At 41.7% G+C, this 21,560-nt stretch overlaps 1 protein-coding gene across 2 annotated transcripts in view; it reads left to right on the top strand.

Moving 5' to 3' along the window:
* LOC129111591 (fibroblast growth factor 14-like) overlaps positions 1-21,560 on the top strand; it is a 41,763-nt gene that overhangs the window by 7,835 nt on the left and 12,368 nt on the right. The window contains exons 1-3 of one of the 2 annotated variants that reach the window (XM_054623594.1): positions 10,170-10,362; positions 17,363-17,473; positions 21,389-21,492. In XM_054623594.1, the coding sequence (XP_054479569.1) occupies positions 10,170-10,362; positions 17,363-17,473; positions 21,389-21,492 (408 nt within the window). Of the gene's footprint in view, positions 1-10,169; positions 10,363-17,362; positions 17,474-21,388; positions 21,493-21,560 lie in introns of those variants that run through there. The other variant, XM_054623595.1, reaches the window with a different exon arrangement.

Genomic DNA, 21,560 nt, shown 5'->3' with positions numbered 1-21,560 from the left:
CGATCCTCAAATTTACCGTGCTGCAGAAGTGTCGACATTGTCACTGAGAGGGATTACTATACACACACATTCACATTCTGTATACAAGGTGCCTTTACTGCAGCAATGTGGGGAAAACGGATTAGTCAGAGGTCTCTTTAGCGTTACTGTCACTCAGAAATGTGTTTTCATCCCCTATTATTTATCTAAGAGTAAGAAGGAAAAGAGACAGATCTGCTGTATCACCTCAGATTGTAGTTTTTATTATTGACTTGTTAGCCTTTTGAGTTTCTTTTGTTTTTACCCAGCAGAGCCACAAGTCACGACTGACCACAACAACACAAAGATCCTTTTCTAACAATCCTCCACCTGGTCAGCTATCCTCCTCCTCTATCCAAACACCAACTGTGAACTTTTCTCCACAGCGAACAGTGAGGAATAACACCTTTTTTCCCCCACAACAAAATAGCTGAAATTAGGCATTATTTTACTCAGCCTCTAGCTGCAGAGAAGGATGAGCCTAAATTCTTGTGTTCCACCGTGGGTGGCTCTAAAAAGAAAAACTGCTTTGTTGAGTCTTGAACGCCAAACAAAGTTTTATCTCTTGTCACATTATCTACCTACGCTCTCCGCTCCTGTTATTCAAAACTAATTGTGTGTCTTATTCAGTCAGCCGGCAATACAAAAGCTTTTGAAAGCACTCAGATAGTTGACATACCGTCACTGTTTTTCAGCTTGTAACGAGCTCAACAAAACATTTCAAACTTACAAATGTTTTCATCAGTTAGACGAAGGACCAAAGGGGAATAAAAAAAAACCCAACTCCAAGTGTGCAGCCTTGTAGGTGACGCCAAAGTGTTGTGACAGATTTGCCAACACAATCAAATAAAGAGACGTGACTGAGTCATTACAGAGAGGCCAGCAGTTTACAGTGACGTAAAATCACTGTCATTACTCATCAGAGGGCCGGCACACTGAACACAGCCCTGTTGGCAGAGGAGCAGCGGGCTGGGAGTTGTGGTTTTGATGAGATTGAATGAGTGCAGCTGTTTGGGGGAAAAAGCATTTAATTCCAAGTGCTTTCTGACCCCGATCACTGCAATACACACACAGCAGAAGAGAGAGTAAATGAATTTGTATTGATAGATGCATTAAGATTCTCTGACATGGTCCGGTCTGTACTATTCATCTCCAGTGAGATACTGTACTTAAGTGATTCACATGGGAGGCTACTGTTGATATGCTGCTGATCCATGATCTAACCATAACCACCGCAGTGAGAGATAGAGAAGATGGTAAAATTAAACCTTTTTTTTTTTCTACAATCAAACTTTATTTTTCTACAATCAAACGTTATTTTTTTCATTCTCTTTATTTATTCAAAGATAATGAAACAGAGTCACACAAAGCAGGACACAACATGAGCTTCTGATACACAGTACCTTTTTATTTATGATTTCTTGCGTTGTTTGAACTTGTTTTCTTTCCTTAAATTATTTTTTAAGATTCTGTAGTTCATGTTTACCCCTGTTTGTACAGAATCTCAAACCTTAAAATTCACATGTTCACTAAATACTAAGATGTAATCTGACTAGTGATGCATAATTTGCATTTTCTTCACAGCCGATACCAATAATAACCTGTGTCGTATGGTTGATATCAATAAGATAACTGGTAATTTCACATAAAATAAAAAAGAAAAAAGTTCATAACCTGTTATTTATGCACACCTGAGGGTTAAAAAGGCTTAACTATAGTGAGCAAATATTGATAATTGAGTATTCCATAGCTCCACATTATCATTTTTTTTCTTTAAATGAGCATAAAACATTATTGCAAATTATAAATGACTTGTTGTTTTCCTTTGAAATTCTGAAAAACATCTTGTGTTACATTTCTAAAACCACATAATCAAACTTAACTGCAGCAGTCTAACAGATGTAGATGTTGTCCTACTAAACAGCAGAGATGTTAACTCTGCTTCAGACTGTTCTATGTTTTCACATCATATAAACATATTTTCAATCCTTTGCCGCCTCCACCCAGCTTTGACTTTCAGCACCTCCTTAAACCAAACTCTTGCTTGAAGGATTTCTCCCCTTCAGTCTCTGTAGTTATCTCTCCCCCCTAGAAATATTAAAACGGCACTTCCTGTTGATATTCCTGTGAAATGTCCCTGAAGCTTTCAAACGAGAGATCAATAGTAATACGTGACGCTATTAGTGACATCGTGCTGTTGTGGAGAGTCGGAAGTACTTATCCTCGGGGTGTAGACCCATGCAGGGTTGCTGATATTGTTTATTATAATTTTAATAGAGTTAAAATACAGTATAATGTTGTATTATCTACTTGGATGAACCTCTAGTTTTACTAATTAACACCTAACACATGTAATGGCTCTGGATAAATCCTGAGAAGGCTGCAGGGTGTCAAAAACAAACCATGTGTTGCAACATTTTGCAACTGTATGGCAACCAAAATAGGGGAAAACAGAGTGATGCTAAACTTCAGTCCTTAAGCAAATAGAAAAAAACATTTCGTCTGGTCTCACTTTTGTCTTTTATCCCTCCAGTCTATCGTTTGTAGTCTTGTTGCTAATTAACCAACAGGCATTTAACTAATGAAATGCCTGTTGGTTTAGTGTCAAGCGTTTCTTTAAAAGACTTTTAATATATTCAGGAAAGCACTGTTACACATATTCACACCTGCAGACTGGCTAGTAGAGTAGAATACAACCACTGTTTGGGACTGAGCAGCTGCACATATATCTATTCACAGTAAAACAACTACATTATTTCAGATTGTGAAAACTTTTATATCTCTATTTTTTTATATCATCTCAGGCCCACAGCGAAGATAAGTTTTCCTCCTCATACCAAACCTCTTAAAACTCTTTGAAGCATTTGAAAAAAAGAAACCATATGTTTTTCCTCTTTCTAATTAATAGTTGAATTCCTAAGCAAAACATACCGTTGCTCAATTCAACTGTTGGAGAATTTCCTAGTCTGGTATTACCAATAATGGTAGCTAATGGAAGCAAACATTGGACAGATATTGCTGAGTAACTTTGTGAAATTGCTCCCTTTATTGCTCATTTCTTCTCGTACTGCTTAGCCATAATAGTGTCACTTTAAACTAATAATGAAATCACACTACTTCCATAGATACCTTAGATAATTGGCAGTAAAAAAGATGTAATGATGCACATAAATTTGTGTGTCGTTGCTAGGTTACAAGGGCTGGCTTTTATTGCTGTCCTACTAATTTTCCCCTATCAAAAAGTTATATTTGTGATATCGAAGTTGACTTTCACCACCCTGACTGATAAGAAACATTAAGACTTTATATGTTTCACTGTTTCTATCCCTGTGATACACTCGTCCCTGTGACTCTTTGGGACACACAGTAGATGTAAAGTTGTTTACTGGTCTTTGAGCTGCGAGAAAGAAATGCTTTGGAAGAAATTCAGGATGAGAGAGAAAAAGGTAAAACAGAGAGAAAGAGGAGAAAGAGGAGAAAGAGGGGAGGGGGATTCAAGACCATACATGCAGCAGACAGATGTAAGAAAAGAGAGAGGGGAGGTGAATGAATAATTCAGTCCCTCCATTCCCTCTCTCCTCCTCCCCACTGAGTTGGAGATGTTACAAAGATAGACAAGGAGAGGAGGAAAGGAAAGGAGATGAGACTATATGAGAGCAGAGGAAACGTAGTGAAGAGAGAGAGAAAAGGAAAGGAGAGATGCGATGAGATGAGGGCGAAAATAAGAGAGGAGATGAAAGGAAAAAGAAGGTGAACCTAAGAGATGAGAGAAGACAATGAAAGGAGGTGAAAGAGAGGAGGAGAGGGGACAAGACAAGGAAAGGAGAGGAAGGGAGATGAAACAGAGAAGAGAGTAGACAAGGAAAGGGGATGATAGAGGGGAGGAGACAAGGAAAGGAGATGAGAGGAAGGGAAGGGAGATGACACAAAGAGGAGAGTAGACATGGAAAGTGGAAGAGAAGGGAGGACACAAGGGAAGGAGATGAGAGGAGGGGAAGGGATATAAAACAGGGGAGAATAGACAAGGAAAGGGGTTTATAGAGGGGAGGAGACAAGGGAAGGAGATGAGATGAAGGGGGAGGAAATAGAGAGGTGTTTAGACAAGGAATGGGAATGAGATGAGAGGAAACAAGTAGAGGAGTTGAGAGGAGACATGGAAGAGGAGGAGAGGAAGGGAGATGAAACAGGAAAGACTAGATAAGGAAAGGAGATGGAATGAGATGAGAGGAAACGAGTAGAGGAGGTGAGAGGAGACAAGGAAAGAAGTTAAGTTAAGGGGGGAAGAAGGGGAGGAAAGAGGACCGAAGAAGCAGAGGAGAGACAAAAATGCTTGATTCAGTGTGAATATATCCATGTTTTGTATGCATATCAGCTAGTGTGTGTGTGTGTGTGTGTGTGTGTGTGTGTGTGTGTGTGTGTGTGTGTGTGTGTGTGTGTGTGTTATGAGACAGTGTGTGAGCATAAAGTCAGAGACAGACACAAACCCACTGATGCCAGCATAAAGTCAGAGACGTGTGTACCATAACTGCAACTGATGCCAGTTGTGTGTGTGTGTGTGTGTGTGTGTGTGTGTTGTCCTCTCTGCATTCAGCAGGTGATCTCTCTCTCTCAGTTCGGAGATCCACCTGCGTCACTAATCACCCGTTACCTTGGAAACAGTGGACTTCCCCGTATCTGTGCCCCTCTGAGTATGTGTGTGTGTGTGTGTGTGTGTGTGTGTGTGTGTGTGTGTGTGTGTGTGTGTGTGTGTGTGTGTGTGTGTGTGTGTGTGTGTGTGTGTGGATGTGTGTGTGTGTGTGGGCGGATGTCTGAGTGTGAATTATGACTCATCCTGCTCCATTCAGAGTGGCTATCCTCACACTCCTGTCTGGGGAACACCCACCCACATCTGTCAGCTCCATCTCTCCGTCTCTCTTCTCCCCTCCCGTCGCTCCATCTCTCGTCTCTCTCTCTCTCTCTCTCTCTCTCTCTCTCTCTCCTCCTCCCCCTCTTTTACACCTCTTGTCTCTGCTGCTCGCCCAGATTTGCAGGTATGTACGGCTCAATGTGACGTGCACCTGTTGCACACTCTGTTTGTTCAGAGCAGAAGAGAAGCAGCCGTATTCACCATGATCAAACAAAGAGCGCCACCTACAGAGCTGCTGTCTGAGTCGAGCATTTGTCGATAAAATGGACAGAATAAATTAAGCTGAATTCATTTTTGTGGGTCATAAATACAGTAGGACAAAACTCACCATGCAAATATTTAATTGAAATGAATAGTTAACCATTTTGGGAAATAAATGCTCGTTAAATGAATCACTTTGTTAAGAGAAGGAACGGCTTCTTTCCCTAAAAGTTCCGACTATTCCTTTAAGCAGTTTGGTGCGCTATGAAGACTTGTAAAGTTATAAAAAGCGATCAAGTAACAAAGAAAGTACACAAAAGTCTGTAGATTTCACATAAGGCAACAGCTTGACAATGTTATGAGAAAAATGTTCCCCATCTGGTCCTTCTATTGTATATCTATGAGCTTCTTGTTGCACGCACAGAAAACAAAGACCAGAACCAAACAGTCATCTTCATCCTCCCACATGCAACATGTTCAGCTCTTCTCTCAAGGTAGTTGAGCAGTTTTGGTGCCGGTACTGCACAATATTTATTTATTTTGTTCTTGTTGCTGTAGTCAGCACACTTTTGTTGGTTTTTGAGAACAAAGACAAAATAATAGCATCTAAATGCAATTATTTTTAAGCTGGTTTGTTAACCTTGTTTTGCCTGGATATGTCTGAACCATATGGGACTTTTATACACTGCATTTCTGGCTGGATGTCACACCGGATAGTCTCTTTAGCAGCACTGCTATGTGACAAAAACTGAACCCTAATCAGCACATGACAAGGTGCTCATTTTTTCATGCTTGCATGAGGAAAAATTTTTCACATAACTGTCAGATCTGTGGCTCCATCGATCTCCGAACTTTAATATCCCAGGCATAAGTGAATTAAGCGGCTCCGTGCCAGCTGAGGAGCCACCAGGGGCCCCCAGATGAGCATTACAATTGTATGAGCTATTATTACTATCACAGTTGTTACTGTAATCATCACTGCCTAAATCACATGACAAACTAGCCACTATAATATCTACATTTAAACTCAATTGGTGATTGAATATATAGTTTCGCTGTGATAGTGATCTGTCCGTCCCTGGTGGTCATAAATGCATCTTGAAGATATAAATGCAAGAGAGTAGTGGAGAGTATAAAATGATTGTATGAAATCAAGATGCATTCAAGGACCGGCTGTAAAGACGTAGACGTTTGTAAAAGAGAGGAGATTTAGGAGAAAGAGGAGGTGGATGAGTGGAGAGTGCTGTTTTCTTTTATCGCCCGTAGAGGACGCTGCTGCCTCTGTGCACACCTACAGGAACATTGTGCAGACACATAGACATGCAGGAAAAGCATTTTCTATCATATTCATGCCCTTTATTGCATATTTCAGTGTATTGCATGATTTGTGTGTGAGTGTGTGTGTGTGTGTGTGTGTGTGTGTTCTCTTGCACACTGTGTACAAAGAAGCAGAGCGATTTGGGACGAGTTTGAGTCGAGTGAATGGATGGTGGAATAAGTGGGTGGAAAAAGGAGGGGGTGGGAAGATCTTTCTTTTGAAGTTTAAGAGCTGTGTCACGCCTCCCTCTGATGCTATAAAAAGCAGCAGAGGAGATGAATTTTAATGTAAATGAAGCTTTGATTTATTCATAACTCCTTCACTTGGACTGACCTGGATAAAACAGCGCACACATCCCATCCTCGCTCGCACACGAGTACACACACACACACACACACACACACACACATATATATCTATTTTGTTCCCTTTTTCTCCTGCCGTCTGGGAGAGAGACAAGCAAGGGCGAAGCAGTGGTTCCTTCTGTATCTAAATTGTTGTGTCAGCAACATCAGAGATAAAAGCAGGACAGCCTGAGATCTTGCCAAAATATCTGCGTTTACCTGCCGAAATGGAACGAAAGATGAAGATCCAGGGTGATGGACTGCTGCTGTTACTGGAAGCAAAGTGTATCATGATAAAAATTATTTAAAAAAAACATAACGGTACTGACATATTTCCAGTTATATTAAAATCAGATAAACTGTATTTAAGCCAATCACTCATGTGTCTTGTGGAGGAGTCCCACGCCACTACTGATCATTATGTACCACACACAGTGAACCACCGCTGTGTTATTGATCTACAACCACTGTTAATGCGGTTCTCAGTGAGCTCCTATTGTTGGGCTGATGTTGTTTGATGAACTCTGGTGCCACCTAGTGGACATGAGGAACAACACACATACATATTCCTGTGATGTGCTGAAGAGAACTGCGTGTCTGTCTGCCCTGCCTGTGTGTGTGTGTGTGTGTGTCTGTGCATCTGAGTGTGTGTGTATATGAATACCACACATACACACACACACACACACACACACACACACACACACACACACACACACACACACACACACACACACACACACACACGATAACAGATGCAGAGGCAGAGAGAGACACAGTGTCTTAAAGAAGCTGTTCGCTGTCCATGGTGCTGACATTTTTTTGTCACAGTGTTCCGACTCCCCTCTGCCATCATGGAACCTCAAAGCGACATCGGGTTATTTTTTAATCACATAGGTGTCACCCGCTGCACTTAAATCCTGTTGGGATCCTTTTTGGGAACAAAAATACTTTTAGAAACCAATATTTGATGTAAAAGTAACAATACAGAAAATAGAGGCTACAAACTACAAACCACTAATATATTCATTTACATCGTATACTACATATTGATATAATTACTTTTTTTCAAGCCTCCCTGAATGTATCCTCACTTCAGTCTTTATCTAACAACCATTGCATCACTATCACTATCGCTTCAATCTATATTGCGCTTGAAAGGCTTTAATGGGGGAAATGATTACCATCAGCATATTGATGACAATCAGCCTTTTAGACAATGACATGTCTGATATGCAAAGTTTATCATATGACATTGATGGAAGTGGTTCAGCCTTTCGGGCACTTGAATGCGATGATGAATTTCATGCATGCGATGGGTTGTTTCACCCCCCCGCATTTAAAAAAGCAAAAAAAATCCACACAACCAAACGCTACTGTCCATTATTCATTATAAGGACAGATAGATTGGAGAAATGTTTTTCTTTGATATGAGTTTCCCCAGAATAAAGGACCATTTCATTTCAGCTGTCTTTGTGTCCAGCTGGGTCCCAGCCCGGCTCTTTATTCTGGAAAGATGGATGACCTACATGCCGCGCTGCTTTCCAATGCACATTTATAATGGCTTGTGAAATAAAAATGGAAAAACATGAACCTGAATATAACTTAAAAGAACAATAATACTTGCAGCGATGCAGTCTTAATCATGTCCTCTTACCCAGTACAGTGCTGCACCTGGTGTTACATAAGGGAGGAAATGTGAGTGTAGTATACTCTTACAGTCTTTGTAAGCTATAGGCACGTGTACACTAGACAACCCAGACATGTGAGGCGGGTCTTCCTCCACTTTATCAGCCTGTCAATCTAACCCCAACCTCTTGCATTTTTCATGCAGTCATTCAGAAAGTCTGCTCTGAATACAGACAGGATGCAGAAGATGGAGTGATGAGTGGAGCAGGGTTCATAGTCTGAACGACAGTCACAGGGACATCCTGTCATTACTTTCAAAATAATAATAATAATATATTGTAATTTTACTGTGAGCTTTGAAAATGTCCCACTCTTCCCTGTAGACTTAAACGTCATTTAAAGAAGTTCCACAATAACCAGTTACAGGAAACTAAAGGTAAATGTAAAAATAAAAGTAAGCACATTATAAAAGAGGACTAAAATAATTACAATCTATGGTCTTAAGATGGCACAAAATGAATACTTGATACTGAATGGGGCATTTAGCTATGACAGTCACTGTTAATTATCTTATCAAGTAATAATAATCATGTATAGATACATGGCTGATATACATAAGATAAGATAAGATAATCCTTTATTAGTCCCGCAGCGGGGAAATTTGCAGGATTACAGCAGCATAGAGTACAGTGCAAAACAAGAGACATAATAAAAGAAAAACAAGATAAAAGAAAATGAAATAAAAAACAAGTATTATAAATAAGCAATAAAAAACAGTAAAAAATCCACAATAACTGAAATATTATATGTATAGACAGAAAAGCTATTATGGCTATACATGTAATAAAAGGTAGACCTGTGAGTGAATGGTGTTATATATTTTCACTAGAGAAGTTTCAGTTGTGTTTATAATAAGTATAAATATAAATATAAATATAAAATATATATATATATATAGTTTAGATTAGATGAAAATTGACCACATGATGGCAGCAACAAGTAGCAAAATGAGAGCAGATCAAATAATAAAGTGAAGGCTGTGAATGGGAACACAGTTCTATTGTTAAAGGTTAAAGTGTGTGTGTGTGTGTGTGTGTGTGTGTGTGTGTGTGTGTGTGTGTGTGTGTGTGTGTGTAAAGTGAGTCACTAATGAAGCCTACACAATCTACTCAAACACCAGTCCTGTCCGGTCCAGCCCCCCCCCCCCTCTTTCCGGTGATGCTCTCGGTAACTCGCGCTAGTTTCACGCAGCCGGAGCAGCTCGCGGCTGCACGCGCGCCTCGCGCTTGTGTCAGTGGAATACAAACGGAGGCTTTCAGAGGAGAAGCTGCTGTCTGAGACACCATCCTGCTTTCTTCTCCTCCTTTTCTTCCTCCTCTTCTTCTTGTCTGGTCTGTTGGCAACGATGGGAGCGGAGACAGACACACCGGGTCCGGTAACATCGGGTGTCAGAGCCGTTCAGTGACGGACAGGTAAACCTCTGTACGGTGCTTTCTTTCTTTCTTTCTTTCTTTCTTTCTTTCTTTTTTTTTTTTTTTTTTTTTGATCATGACAGACAATATGCTGTAACGTGAGGCGGGGTGCTTATTCTGGACTTCACCGCTCCGTGGCTGAAGCATGGGGCCGTTATAGCCGGTGAAGCGGAGACCGGAGGCTCGGTGTCGTCTGTGGGGTTTTTTTGGGTTTTTTTTTTGTCCCCTCCGGTGGACACAGCTGAGGAGACTGGAGACGGGGCTGATTGTGCGTCGGAGACATGGCAGCGGCCATCGCCAGCGGGTTGATCCGGCAGAAGAGACAGGCGAGGGAGCAGCACGCACACCGGCCGACCCCTCACCGGCGGCGGAAGAGCCCCGGTAAGAAGCAGGGGCTGTGCAACGGGAACCTGGTCGACATCTTCTCCAAAGTCCGGATATTTGGCCTGAAGAAGAGGAGGCTACGGAGACAAGGTGTGCAGAGGATGGGGGGTGGATGGAGGGGGTGCACATTTACCCCCGTGCATGCACACAGACAGTCGCAGGTTGCGCGCACATGCAGAAAAACGCACGCACTTTTACGCGCGGCCACATTCATGCACACACAAAAAAAAAACACATTCACACATGCATACACACACACACACACACACACACACACACACACACACACACACACACACACACACACACACACACACACACGCCCTTCCCCTCCTTTCTCCCCTCTCTCTCTCTCTCTCTCTCTCTCTCTGTGCCACTGTCATGTCTTGTAGTGCCCTATGGTTCAGTAGTTTCCAGGTACATCCATTATTGAAGCCACAGATTAGTCTGTCTAGTCTCTCTCTCTCTCTCTGTCTGTCTGTCCCTGTGCATCCCTACCTCGCTCTCTCATTCCCAGCTCATCATTCAGAAAGCCCTGTCACCACGCTCAAGACTTTGCCTTGACACGAGCAGAATGTCAGACTTAAACCCAATGACAAGAACAAAAACTATCACCCCTCTCTTATTTTGAAATCACACCTCGCTCCATGTTATTCTGATTTCTTTTCTATTTGGTTGGAAAACGGAACTGTTTTTGGAGGTTAAAAAGTAAAAAATAATCCCACCCTCCAGATGTCATTTCAAACTGGAATATGATTGAACATCGTTGCTGAAACTCGGGGACGGATCTTGCCGTCAGTGCACAGAGAATTGATTAGCTACGGCGGTGAATGCAGATTAATGAGAGAAGCGTTCAATAGCAGAGGCGATAAGTGCTGTTGTAATCAATTGATTGTGTGAGAAAGCAGCAGGTGCCGGTGAGGGGAGGAGAGAGGAGGCAGGAAAGGAGAGGAGATGGAGGAGAGGCCAACGTGAGGAGTCATGTTGGTAAGAATTGGTTTTCACCAGTTTGGTCTGGTGAGGGACGGGAATATGTGGGATCTGAGAGACAGATTACAGGTCCTCACCTCCCCCTTCTCTTACCTTCATCTTTCTTTTTCCTCACCTCCTCTCGCTTCGGTTGCTCTGAATGTTTCTCTCTCCCTTTCTCCCTGGCCACTTTTCACCCTTACGTAGGCTGCTTTCTTTATTGTCCTTCTTCCCAACAACAACAACAACCTCATCTTTTTTTTTTTTCCCCCTCCCTTTTTTGTCACCTTCCTCCCCTAACTAAGATCTTCTCATCCCTTCTTTCTTATTTCCCTCCCTTGTTCCCTTCAGGAGGAACAGACGAGCAGGCTCCTCTCATCGGTCTCCTTTTAACCAAGTCCTTAGCTCCACTCTATTTTCCTTCTTTTTGACGTTTTTGACATCCCTCGTTTCTCCTCCGCCCCTCCCACCCTATAACCTCCTTTTGACCCTTCTTCCTACCGCCCTTCTTATATCATCCAATCCTCCCTCCCTACCTAAGATCTTTTCATCCCTCCTTACAGTCCTCTTTTCTCTTCTTACCTTTCTCTTTTACATCCTCTTTTCCTCATGTATCACCTTCAGTTCCTCTGCTTTTACCCCCTTCTCCCCTCTCTTCCTCTCCTCCTTTTCTTAGTCTACCAGCCTTCCTCCTCTCCATCCTAACCTTCTCTCCCTACCTTGGATCCTTTCATCCCCTCTTCCAGCTTCATTTTGTGATTTGTCTCCTCCTCTTTTCATGTCCTTTGCTTCAGTTCCTCTATTTTCCTCTCTTCTCCCCTTCTTTGTCACCTTCCTCCCTTACTTCCTTTCTCCTCCTCCTCCCCCTTGGCTCATCACCCTCCTCCTCTCCACCCATCATCCCCACATCCCTCAGATCTTTTCATCCCTCATTCCAGTCTTATTTAACTTTATCCTCCCTCGTTTTCCGTCCTCCCTTCCTCCTTTCTCCCCTTCTTCCGTCACTCCCCTCCTCTGTGTTCCCAGCTGTGAGAGCTGCTGTTGAAAGCTTGGCAGCGTCCACAATCTCTGTGTTGTCTGTGTGTGTGTGTGTGTGTGTGTGTGTGTGTGTGTGTGTGTGTGTGTGTGTGTGTGTGTGTGTGTGTGTGTGTTTGTTTGTGTGTGTGTGTGTGCGAGAGAGATATGCCAACATCCCCTACTGTCTTCCAGAGGTTTTGTGAAGGAGAGACAAAATGATCTGCAGCCGTCATTTCTTGATCAAAAATGTCATTCAATACAGCTCAAACTTGCACGATTGTATCAGCTAGAGTTAGACAGACATGTAGCCAAAACAAGCTATTTATTAAAATGTGATATCAGTCCACGTCTGATATGATGGAGGCTCCTTCTTGTCCACAGCTCGTCTCATTGTGGCATTATTAGGAATTGGACGTCTGAGTGGACAGTTCACGGCGCTGCTGTGGGAGGATCCTGCAGTGAAATCAGCCTCTAAGAGCTGCTACCCCACCTGGAGCTACTCCATCAGTCCCACTTTGAGTGGAGGATTTGATTGTGACATGATTGACAGGAGCTCCCCGCCGAATTAAAAGTTAATCCACTGCCACGAAATATCTGCTTCTGGTGGCTTCAATCAAAACATAAATCATGTGGAGTCACACCACCAGCAGCCAGGAAAGGTATACTGATATTACATGCCGCCACTGAAATGCAGCTGTAATATATAGCCATATCAGACTGGTTATAAGCCAACAGGAAGACAGATGCATAAAGGCGAAGCCGGGGCGAGGAGGTACACTCTCCTCTGGGCCTCCAGGTCTAATTCAGTAACATTTTACAGTATGTTTGATAAACGAACACGTCATGGATGAAATATAAAAGACATGACACCTTCTGGAAAAAGATAAGAGAGAATAAATTACATTTCCAGCAGCTTCCTCTGGTCTTTCGTCACATAAACAAGCACGGAGAGATTGATATGCGAGTGATTTCAGTCCGTCTGCGGCGTGGGCTGATTTCTGTTCTGCTCTGACAGACGGACGCCGGGCAGGTAAACTCTGAACCATAAAGCAGCGAGATATATCACAGCTGTCACACGGAATGATGTTTATTTAATGCATAGAATTTTGTGGTGTTCATAGGAAAGCGAAGAATGGAGATAAAATGAGGCGTGTGTGTCTACAGGGATGCAATAAATGATTATTTTCATTATCGATTCAGACGTCAAAACATCTTTTGATTCATTGTTTAGCCTTTAAAATCACTATTTTTCACAGTCTGAGAGCGATTTCTCTGAAGTCTTGTTAGTTTGTTAAATAGTCATGTAATTGATTGTGCACACTATATATTGGTTATTCTGGCTACCTGAGACCAGTTTGCCACAGATGTCCTTGAAAATGGGCACAAGCTTTCTGGCATTTTTCGGAGCCCGTTGAGGCTCTCAAACCCCCAAAACCGCATTCTTTTTGGCAACGTCGTGCTGTTGGGTTGGGGGGGGGGGGGTTTGATTTTCTCTGCTTTGTATCTTGATTATGACGCTAACGACGAAGTGTGACATTGAGCGTCGGTTAGCCGCCGCGGGTGCTGAAGAGGGAGCTGAATCACAAAGCTCTTGTGTGATTTTGTGTTGATGTTGTGTTTTCCCACCCTTTAACCGCGGTCATGAACTCTGAGAGAGGATGAGATTATGGAGATGCCAAAATAAGGACTTCACTGCCGAGATGAGGAGTTTAGTGATGCGAGAGGACGCTGCCTCTCACATTGACAGGAGCCAGATGTGCTTTTTCAGGCACCTTGTAAGGATAGTCCAGTGGAACTTTGACTTAAATATAATTTATACCTCAAATAGTAGCTCTGTGGTTAACACTGTCACCTCAGTCTGTGTATGCATTATCACTGTGATGGATTGGATACATGTGCAGGGTGTTTTCTTGCCTTTCAATCAATGCATAATAATAAGCAGGTATGGATATTCTATAGTTGACATCCGTGTTTCCCTCAGAATTGTATTTTGTCAAGGCTGGAAAAGCCTCAACGGTCATGATATGCGGTGCAGACTTGTCTACAAATCAGTAGTGTAGGTTCTGTTGCTGTCGTGTCAGAGTTGATGCACATTCACTGTAGTTGAACCCGATATGAACGGCAGAACAGCATCTGTATTTTAACAAGAAATCCACTCTTTTCAGCACCATAAGTGTTTCTCTAATCACTAATCGCTCTGTTGAAAATGACGACGAAATGGTTGCATTCACTTGCTGCTCAAGGCTCTTTGCTTGGGTGCTTTTGTTCAGTGAGATGATGTGTGTTAAAAAGAGAGAGAGAGAGAGAGGGTCTTGAATGCATCGCTTGTATGAGACGCCCATGTTGGTATTTTATACCGTGTTAAACTATGTATTTAGACTCAGACTGGAGCGAATTAACAGACAATATGACATGTCAAATCAGCGAGGCCGCCTGACGGGCTGACTGATTGAATCAGATCACATTATGATGAAATTATAGCTGTGTGTGTGTGTGTGTGTGTGTGTGTGTGTGTGTGTGTGTGTGTGTGTGTGTGTGTGTGTGTGTGTGTGTCTGTGTGTACTGATGTGTGTGTGTGTCTGTGTGGATGGGGGAATACCCTTGCACTGGAACAGTCTGGAATCACGAGGCAGTTGCCGTGGCAACGCGAGAATGGGAATATCCCTAGTAACAGACAGAATTTGGAGATATTGGGAAGAGTGGGAATGTCACCGTGGCGACTGTGGGAATGTCACTGTGGCATGGGCTGGGGCACGACAGGTTGGAAATGATTAAACTGGATAACTGGTCGTGGGATGGCTGGATAGACGCATAAGTAGATGATGAGATGAGGCTGAGTGGATGCAGCAGGACGGTCCCCTGTGGAGAAGTATTGATCTTTTATCCGTTACAGCAGGGAGTTGTGCCAAAACCAACAATAAAACCATTTCAGTCTGTAATTGTACTCATAATAGGGCTCCACGATGTGATTAAAAAATCTATACCACGATAAATGATATCACATAGGATGCATAAATCCTTCCATGTGCTTGTCTAAATTCTAATGGTTGCCCTAATCAATAGAGTATGACAAGTTACAGATTCAGTTCAATTTAGTTAATCTAAATTGATTCAAGATCTCTTTAACTGATGATTAGATATTTGGATTATTGTCCAGTCTTAAAATCATATTAACCAAAATGATTTTTCCTTCATATCTTCCAATTAGAAATGTAATTATTTTTTCTACAAACCCCTATTTGGACTTTAAATTCCCATCTGCTGAGTCACACCACCAGCCATGCAAGGTACTCCGGTATTACACTGGAATGCACCTGTAATATATTCATATCAGACGGGTTATGAGCCAACAGGAAGGCAGATGTCTAAATGCAAAGCCACACTGAGAAGTACACGCTCCTCTTTTCCTCCAGGTCTTATTCAGTAACATTTTTATAGTATATGTCATCGATGAAATATATAGGACATATAAAGTTGAAGAAGAAGATAAGACGCAATCATTTCTGTGCGTATATAGTTCGTTCTGATTTCTGTTCCGCTCTGACGGACGGATTCTGGGCAGGTAAACTTTGAACCATAAAGCAGTGACAAATATCACAGCTGTCAGATGGAATGATATTTACTTAATGCATAAAAGTACAAACTGTGCTGTGCTATATTCATACGAAAGAATATATAAATAATGCAGTAGCAGTTAGGAATGTTTGTGTACAGGGCAGCAAATATATCAAACCTTTTAATTATCAAATACCAATGTTAGTATTTAGTGTCAGAGAGAATGAACCATTCAACAATTCAAGCACATAATGAAATCCATCAAAATACAATAATCCCAAGAAATGCAGTAATCCCAAACAGGAGGAGCACAGAGACTTACAATGCGTCAAATCAATCAAACGTGTCTGAATTCATATTTTCATATTCCGACTTGAGACCACAATCCTCCCAGTGGTGCCTTCAAATGTAAAAAGCTGTCTCTCTGATCGAACTGAGATTTGTTTATTTATTTTTTGTTGTTGGCTGCAGCACACAACATGCCACACAGTAAGTAGTGTGCTGGGAGTTTTGTCAGTTCGAGTGCTGGCTGCGAGCTTCACAGCCCTCTTCTTCGCTGATTCTCCCCTGCTGCACAAGATGGATCCTTCACAAAGATGGAAAACACCCCAGCCTCTCTCTCTCTCTCTCTTTCTCTTTCTCTCTCTAACACATATTCTCTTTTCATAAACTGGGTCACTCTTTGCTTTTCTTCTGTCTCTGTGCATTAGGCTGTACCTATACTCATTCACTCTCACACTCAAAGGGGATTCCCACCCTGCTTTAAAGCTGCGCCAAGTCCAAGTCACAGGTGATTCATAGAGGGGAGGAAGGGTGTGGTCACATGTAAGTGTAAGAGAGTAAGGATAATAGAATCGAACAAGAAAGCCTGACTGAATCTGCACTTCTATTATATCTCTGTGTGCAGATCTTCATTTCATGGTGGATTTATCAAAGTCAAAAGATTTATGGCAATAATGAATATTTTTTTTCTCCAGTATAGTTATCTGCTTTAAGACATTATAGATAAAGTGCTTTATGCGGGGAGAAACCATTAGAGATCCACACAATTAAGTACGTTTTAATAAAAGGATTCATACGCACCAACCAATATATCGCTCAATAGATAAATAGTGAACTGAATCTGGGAGATGCAAAGCCACTATGAAGCTGCTCTCCACCGTCAGAGGTTCAGGAATAATTTATCAGCGTTATTCAAGTGGAACAATGACCACGAAGGAAGGATTAGTCCAAGAATCCTGTAATGGATTGGATGTGCCCCACTGGTCTCTCCGCAGGAAATCCCCCAGGATGCATCAGGTCGCATGTGGTCACATTGTTCTTTAATGCCAAAACTGCAGCGTATCTCGAATGTGCCCTGCAGGATTTGTGCAGAAATTGATTTATGGGGATGAATTTGGAGATAAATCACTCCGTTGAAGCTGTCAAAACTTATCATTTCCTTTGCATTTGCTTGTTCATTATTCATGAGGCTGTCCTGATTTGAAGATTGGCTGTTCTCACTCCTTAAATCTTCTTCTCCCCGTGTCTTTTGTCTGCGTCTGTGTAGAACCACAGCTGAAGGGCATAGTGACCAGGTTGTTCTGCAGGCAGGGCTTCTATCTCCAGATGGGCCAGGATGGAAGTATGGACGGGACCAAAGACGACAGCACCAACTCCTGTAAGAGGACACACTGCACACGCACACACACACACACACACACACACACACACACACACACACACACACACACACACACACACACACACACACACACACACACACACACACACACACAGATAGATATCACATGTGCCGATTGATAACAGTACATTTGGGGAAACGTATTGCAACCACTGACAATGCATGAAGTATCTGACAAGGAAAGACTGAAGAGAAAAAAAATGAATCGGTGCAAATCCAGAATTTCATCATAGCAAAAAAAACAAAAAAACAGGACAGTCTCTCCCAAGGGCAAGTTGTTGTTTAGAGATGACATGTCTGTCTCTTGTCCTCATCTGATTTGACGGAAGGTCGAAAGACATTTCAGTGCCTCGCTGTGAAAAAATAGAGATAATCCAACAGTTAAAGTGGGGTCAAGTTCCTCCATTTAAATGGAAATAAGAAACATTTTGTCTGACTACACTATCTGCCATTCAAGCATATCGATCTAAATGACTGACAGTTGTTGTTATTGATTTGAAGCCACAGTATATGTAATCATAAAGACAGCAACGAGACAGTGATGGTGTTTTCATTGTGGCCGTGTTGTGCAGGCAGTGTGTTTTTCTGAGAGCACACCAACTGTTCCACTGAGTTCGACAAGTGGCTGCTCAGAGGATTTAGTTTCTTGAAGCCTAGTTTATTGGACCTCTGCACCCAACGCTGCCCTCAGGGAGAGGCTGCAGATGGATGGCTTATTGATTAATGTGGCAATTGCTATATTCTGATCCGCTAGGCTGAGAGAAAATCAAATGCTAATCAGTAATCAAGCGCCTCGCTTGTCCAAAGTGTTCTTGCCACATTGGCTTAACCGGTTGCTCTCCTCCATCTCTGTGTTGCAGCAATGAAACACTTGTTTACTATGATTTTTTTTTTTGTCTTCAATTTTTGGCGAATATCTTCCCATCACGATTTCTTTTTAAATTTCTGCCAAAGCTCGGCGTATAAATCAAATAAAATTCACTGCAGCTCGCACTTGTTGCCAAGCTTCATTTACAATTTGTTTATCAGTGGGTTTTTCTTCTGGCCGAGGGGGAGACATCAGTGACATTTCCTGGAGCATTTCTTTTTAAAAGGAGGGTTGTTGCATCTCCAATCAGCTGGGTGCATATCTTTCTGTTAATGAACCTGGTGGTTTAGAAAAAGAGTGATATTTATGCAGGATGATTACTTGCAGGTGTACTAACTTGGGCACATTTAAAATTTCCTCTGCTCAACACTTAAAAAACTGTTGACGCTGTTTGTTGGAGACCATTTCTATGTAACCTTGATTAATGAGGGCTCAGTCTGTTATCCCAGGTGTAATCAGCGCTTGATTAGACAGAACCACCGCTGCTGTTGGTCTCAAATGGCACGTCCATCTTCATGGCCTTCATTACAGGTCATTGTTCTGTTATGTTATGATTACACAATAAAATATATCCGTGTGTATTACGTCACACTGGCAGGAATGCCTCTCACTTTATGATTGGATTTTAATTTATTTAAATCAACACCTTCAGCCCACACTTTGCTCGCTGCTGCGTTTTTTTTTTTTAAAGTTTTGCATTAGCTCAATGAAATAAGCAGTAACCTTCCATTCAACCTATCCCAACAAACCCTCTTTGCTTTAATTCAATCATCCTTTCAGAAGGCAACAACCTTCAAAATGTTACACCGTTTAGCTTTAAAGGATTAATTAAGAGACAAGTGTGATTAGACGACCGGATCTTCAACACATGAATGGGTTTGTTGAGTTAGCTAATGAGGGCATCATTTGATATAATGATCAAACTGAAGAAATATTCAAAAATAAGAACTCTTCACAGTGGATTATCAAATATAACTGAGTGTTTGAGAGAAGACACACCGCAGATGAGCTCTGCAAATGTTTTGAGCAGCACAAACACAAATTCTGTTCATCTTCATTGTATTTTGGTGGAGACAGGGAGGAGGCAGATATATCAAAAGCTGCACTAATGAAAGCAATGATTCCCCGCACTCTGTCAGCATGAAGTTTACCTGAATTGTAACAGATGTTCCTTTTCCTAGCATCAAACTAACTACATGAAACAATCACTTCTTTATACTCGAGCCACGGGCTGCAACCACCTAAAAAAATTACAAAATGAATAACTGACGAAAACATCCCTTAAATGCATCACAAACAAGAGATGACCATAAATGTGGCGTTGGTTCAAAAAGAACTCAGATTCGGAGAGCAACCCATCCTCAAGGTTTACTTTGATCAGCATTTAATAAAGCTGCAACTGCATGTAAACATTCAACACATTTAGCAAATATGTTAATTTGTTGGAACAGACATCCTGAACGTAGAGGGACTTTACAAGCTGTCAGCAGGCTAATCAATAACTCTTTAATGGTAAGAGGCACACGGGTTAAAGAGTCGTGGTTTCAATTGACCTCTGAGGGAGACGTCCAGAAGATGTTCAACAACCCTGAAGGTCACAACTAACTGTTTGTCAAATTTTCATATAAGAGAGGAGCAATTATAAACATAATAAAAATAATAATAATGTCAAGCCTCATCATTGTGTAAAGTTAGTTGTTTTTTATTCATTTGATTGGAGTTTTTGCTTATTTGTTATGTTTATTTAATGTTAATTCTGACATTTCATGATAGATGTTCGTAAAACACTTCTATTAAACCTCTAAAGACTTTTTCACACACCTCCAATTTCCAAATGTCATGTAAACAAAAAAAACAGTTTTGGTAAAAGTAAACTATTACTGTCACTGAAAAGCTGCCAGTCACAGCCTCAAGATACTAGAGAGAGAGAGAGAAAAAGCTTAATATCTCAAAAGTATAACAAATCTAAAAAAGAAACAAGACAGTAAGGGGTTGTAAGAAGTGAACAAAAACACCAGTGACACCAGCTTTGTCCTTTGGAGAACCCGCCCGAGGCTGTAAGGGTGTGATCGGCTGTCGGTTCCTCTAGCATCACAGACTGCTGTTCTTCAAATAACACTGACCCGCTGGAGCTGAGAGCACGACTGTGCCCTTGAAAAACAGAGACTAGAATAGGCTGATATTAAAATGTTAGATAAAAAAACAATTAATGTGAAAATATAAAACACATTTGGCCTTGGGCAGGAACAATTTCATATTGTTATCCGTCATAGGTTATGTTACAGTGCCTCAGTATGTGACCAATAGAGGGGCTATCACTAATACTTTTCTACATATTGGGTTTTAATAAGGTGAGAAAAAAAAAATGAAATGAAGAAAACTGGATGCAGTTGTTACTCATATTTTTGCACATGCATCACTGCGGTCTGTTGGGCCCCAAACAATGAGGAAGTAAAGTCAACAAAACACCAGGGTTATATTTTATTTTCATTCTGATTAATGCATTACAATGAAATAAAAAAAGGACACACTTCTTCTTCATGACTCGACTAAACTAAGACATACAAATGAAATAATCCTAAAAACATACTGCAAATCTGTCACAGTGTGATAACTTGTATTACTGAGATACTAGTCCCACCCCTTCTAAAAAGTAGAAAAGGACTGGGTTACGGTATTTGGTATTGATTTACTTCTTATTTTGTAACATAGAATACCTCAATTGTAAAATCGAGAGCTATGGAGACAAATTATCTCTGGGTTTTAAGCAGAGTGCTTACATTTAAAGCCGTGGTCTGAATTGTCGGTCAGTGTTCTGCGGTCTTTCTCCTCTGCAGAACTCTGAATTTAAAAGCCCTGCGAGTAGCCCCCTGGAGGCCGAGCTGCTGCTTCACCTCACCATGAACTATCCAAACTAACTGAGCAACAGACCAGCTGACAGTTCTCGGGGGCGCTGTGTATCAGGAAGAAGAAGCTACACACACACGGCAACTTAAACTCAGTTTGTCTGTTCTTGTCCTCAGCTCTGTTTAACTTAATTCCTGTGGGTCTGAGAGTCGTGGCCATCCAATCAGTCAAGACTGGCCTCTACATCGCCATGAACGGAGAGGGTCACCTCTACTCATCGGTAAGCACACACACACACACACACACACACACACACACACACACACACACACACACACACACACACAC

Source organism: Anoplopoma fimbria, chromosome 22 (genome assembly GCF_027596085.1).
Source record: "Anoplopoma fimbria isolate UVic2021 breed Golden Eagle Sablefish chromosome 22, Afim_UVic_2022, whole genome shotgun sequence".
NCBI lineage: Eukaryota > Metazoa > Chordata > Actinopteri > Perciformes > Anoplopomatidae > Anoplopoma > Anoplopoma fimbria.
This window is presented reverse-complemented; position numbering and strand designations above follow the sequence as displayed.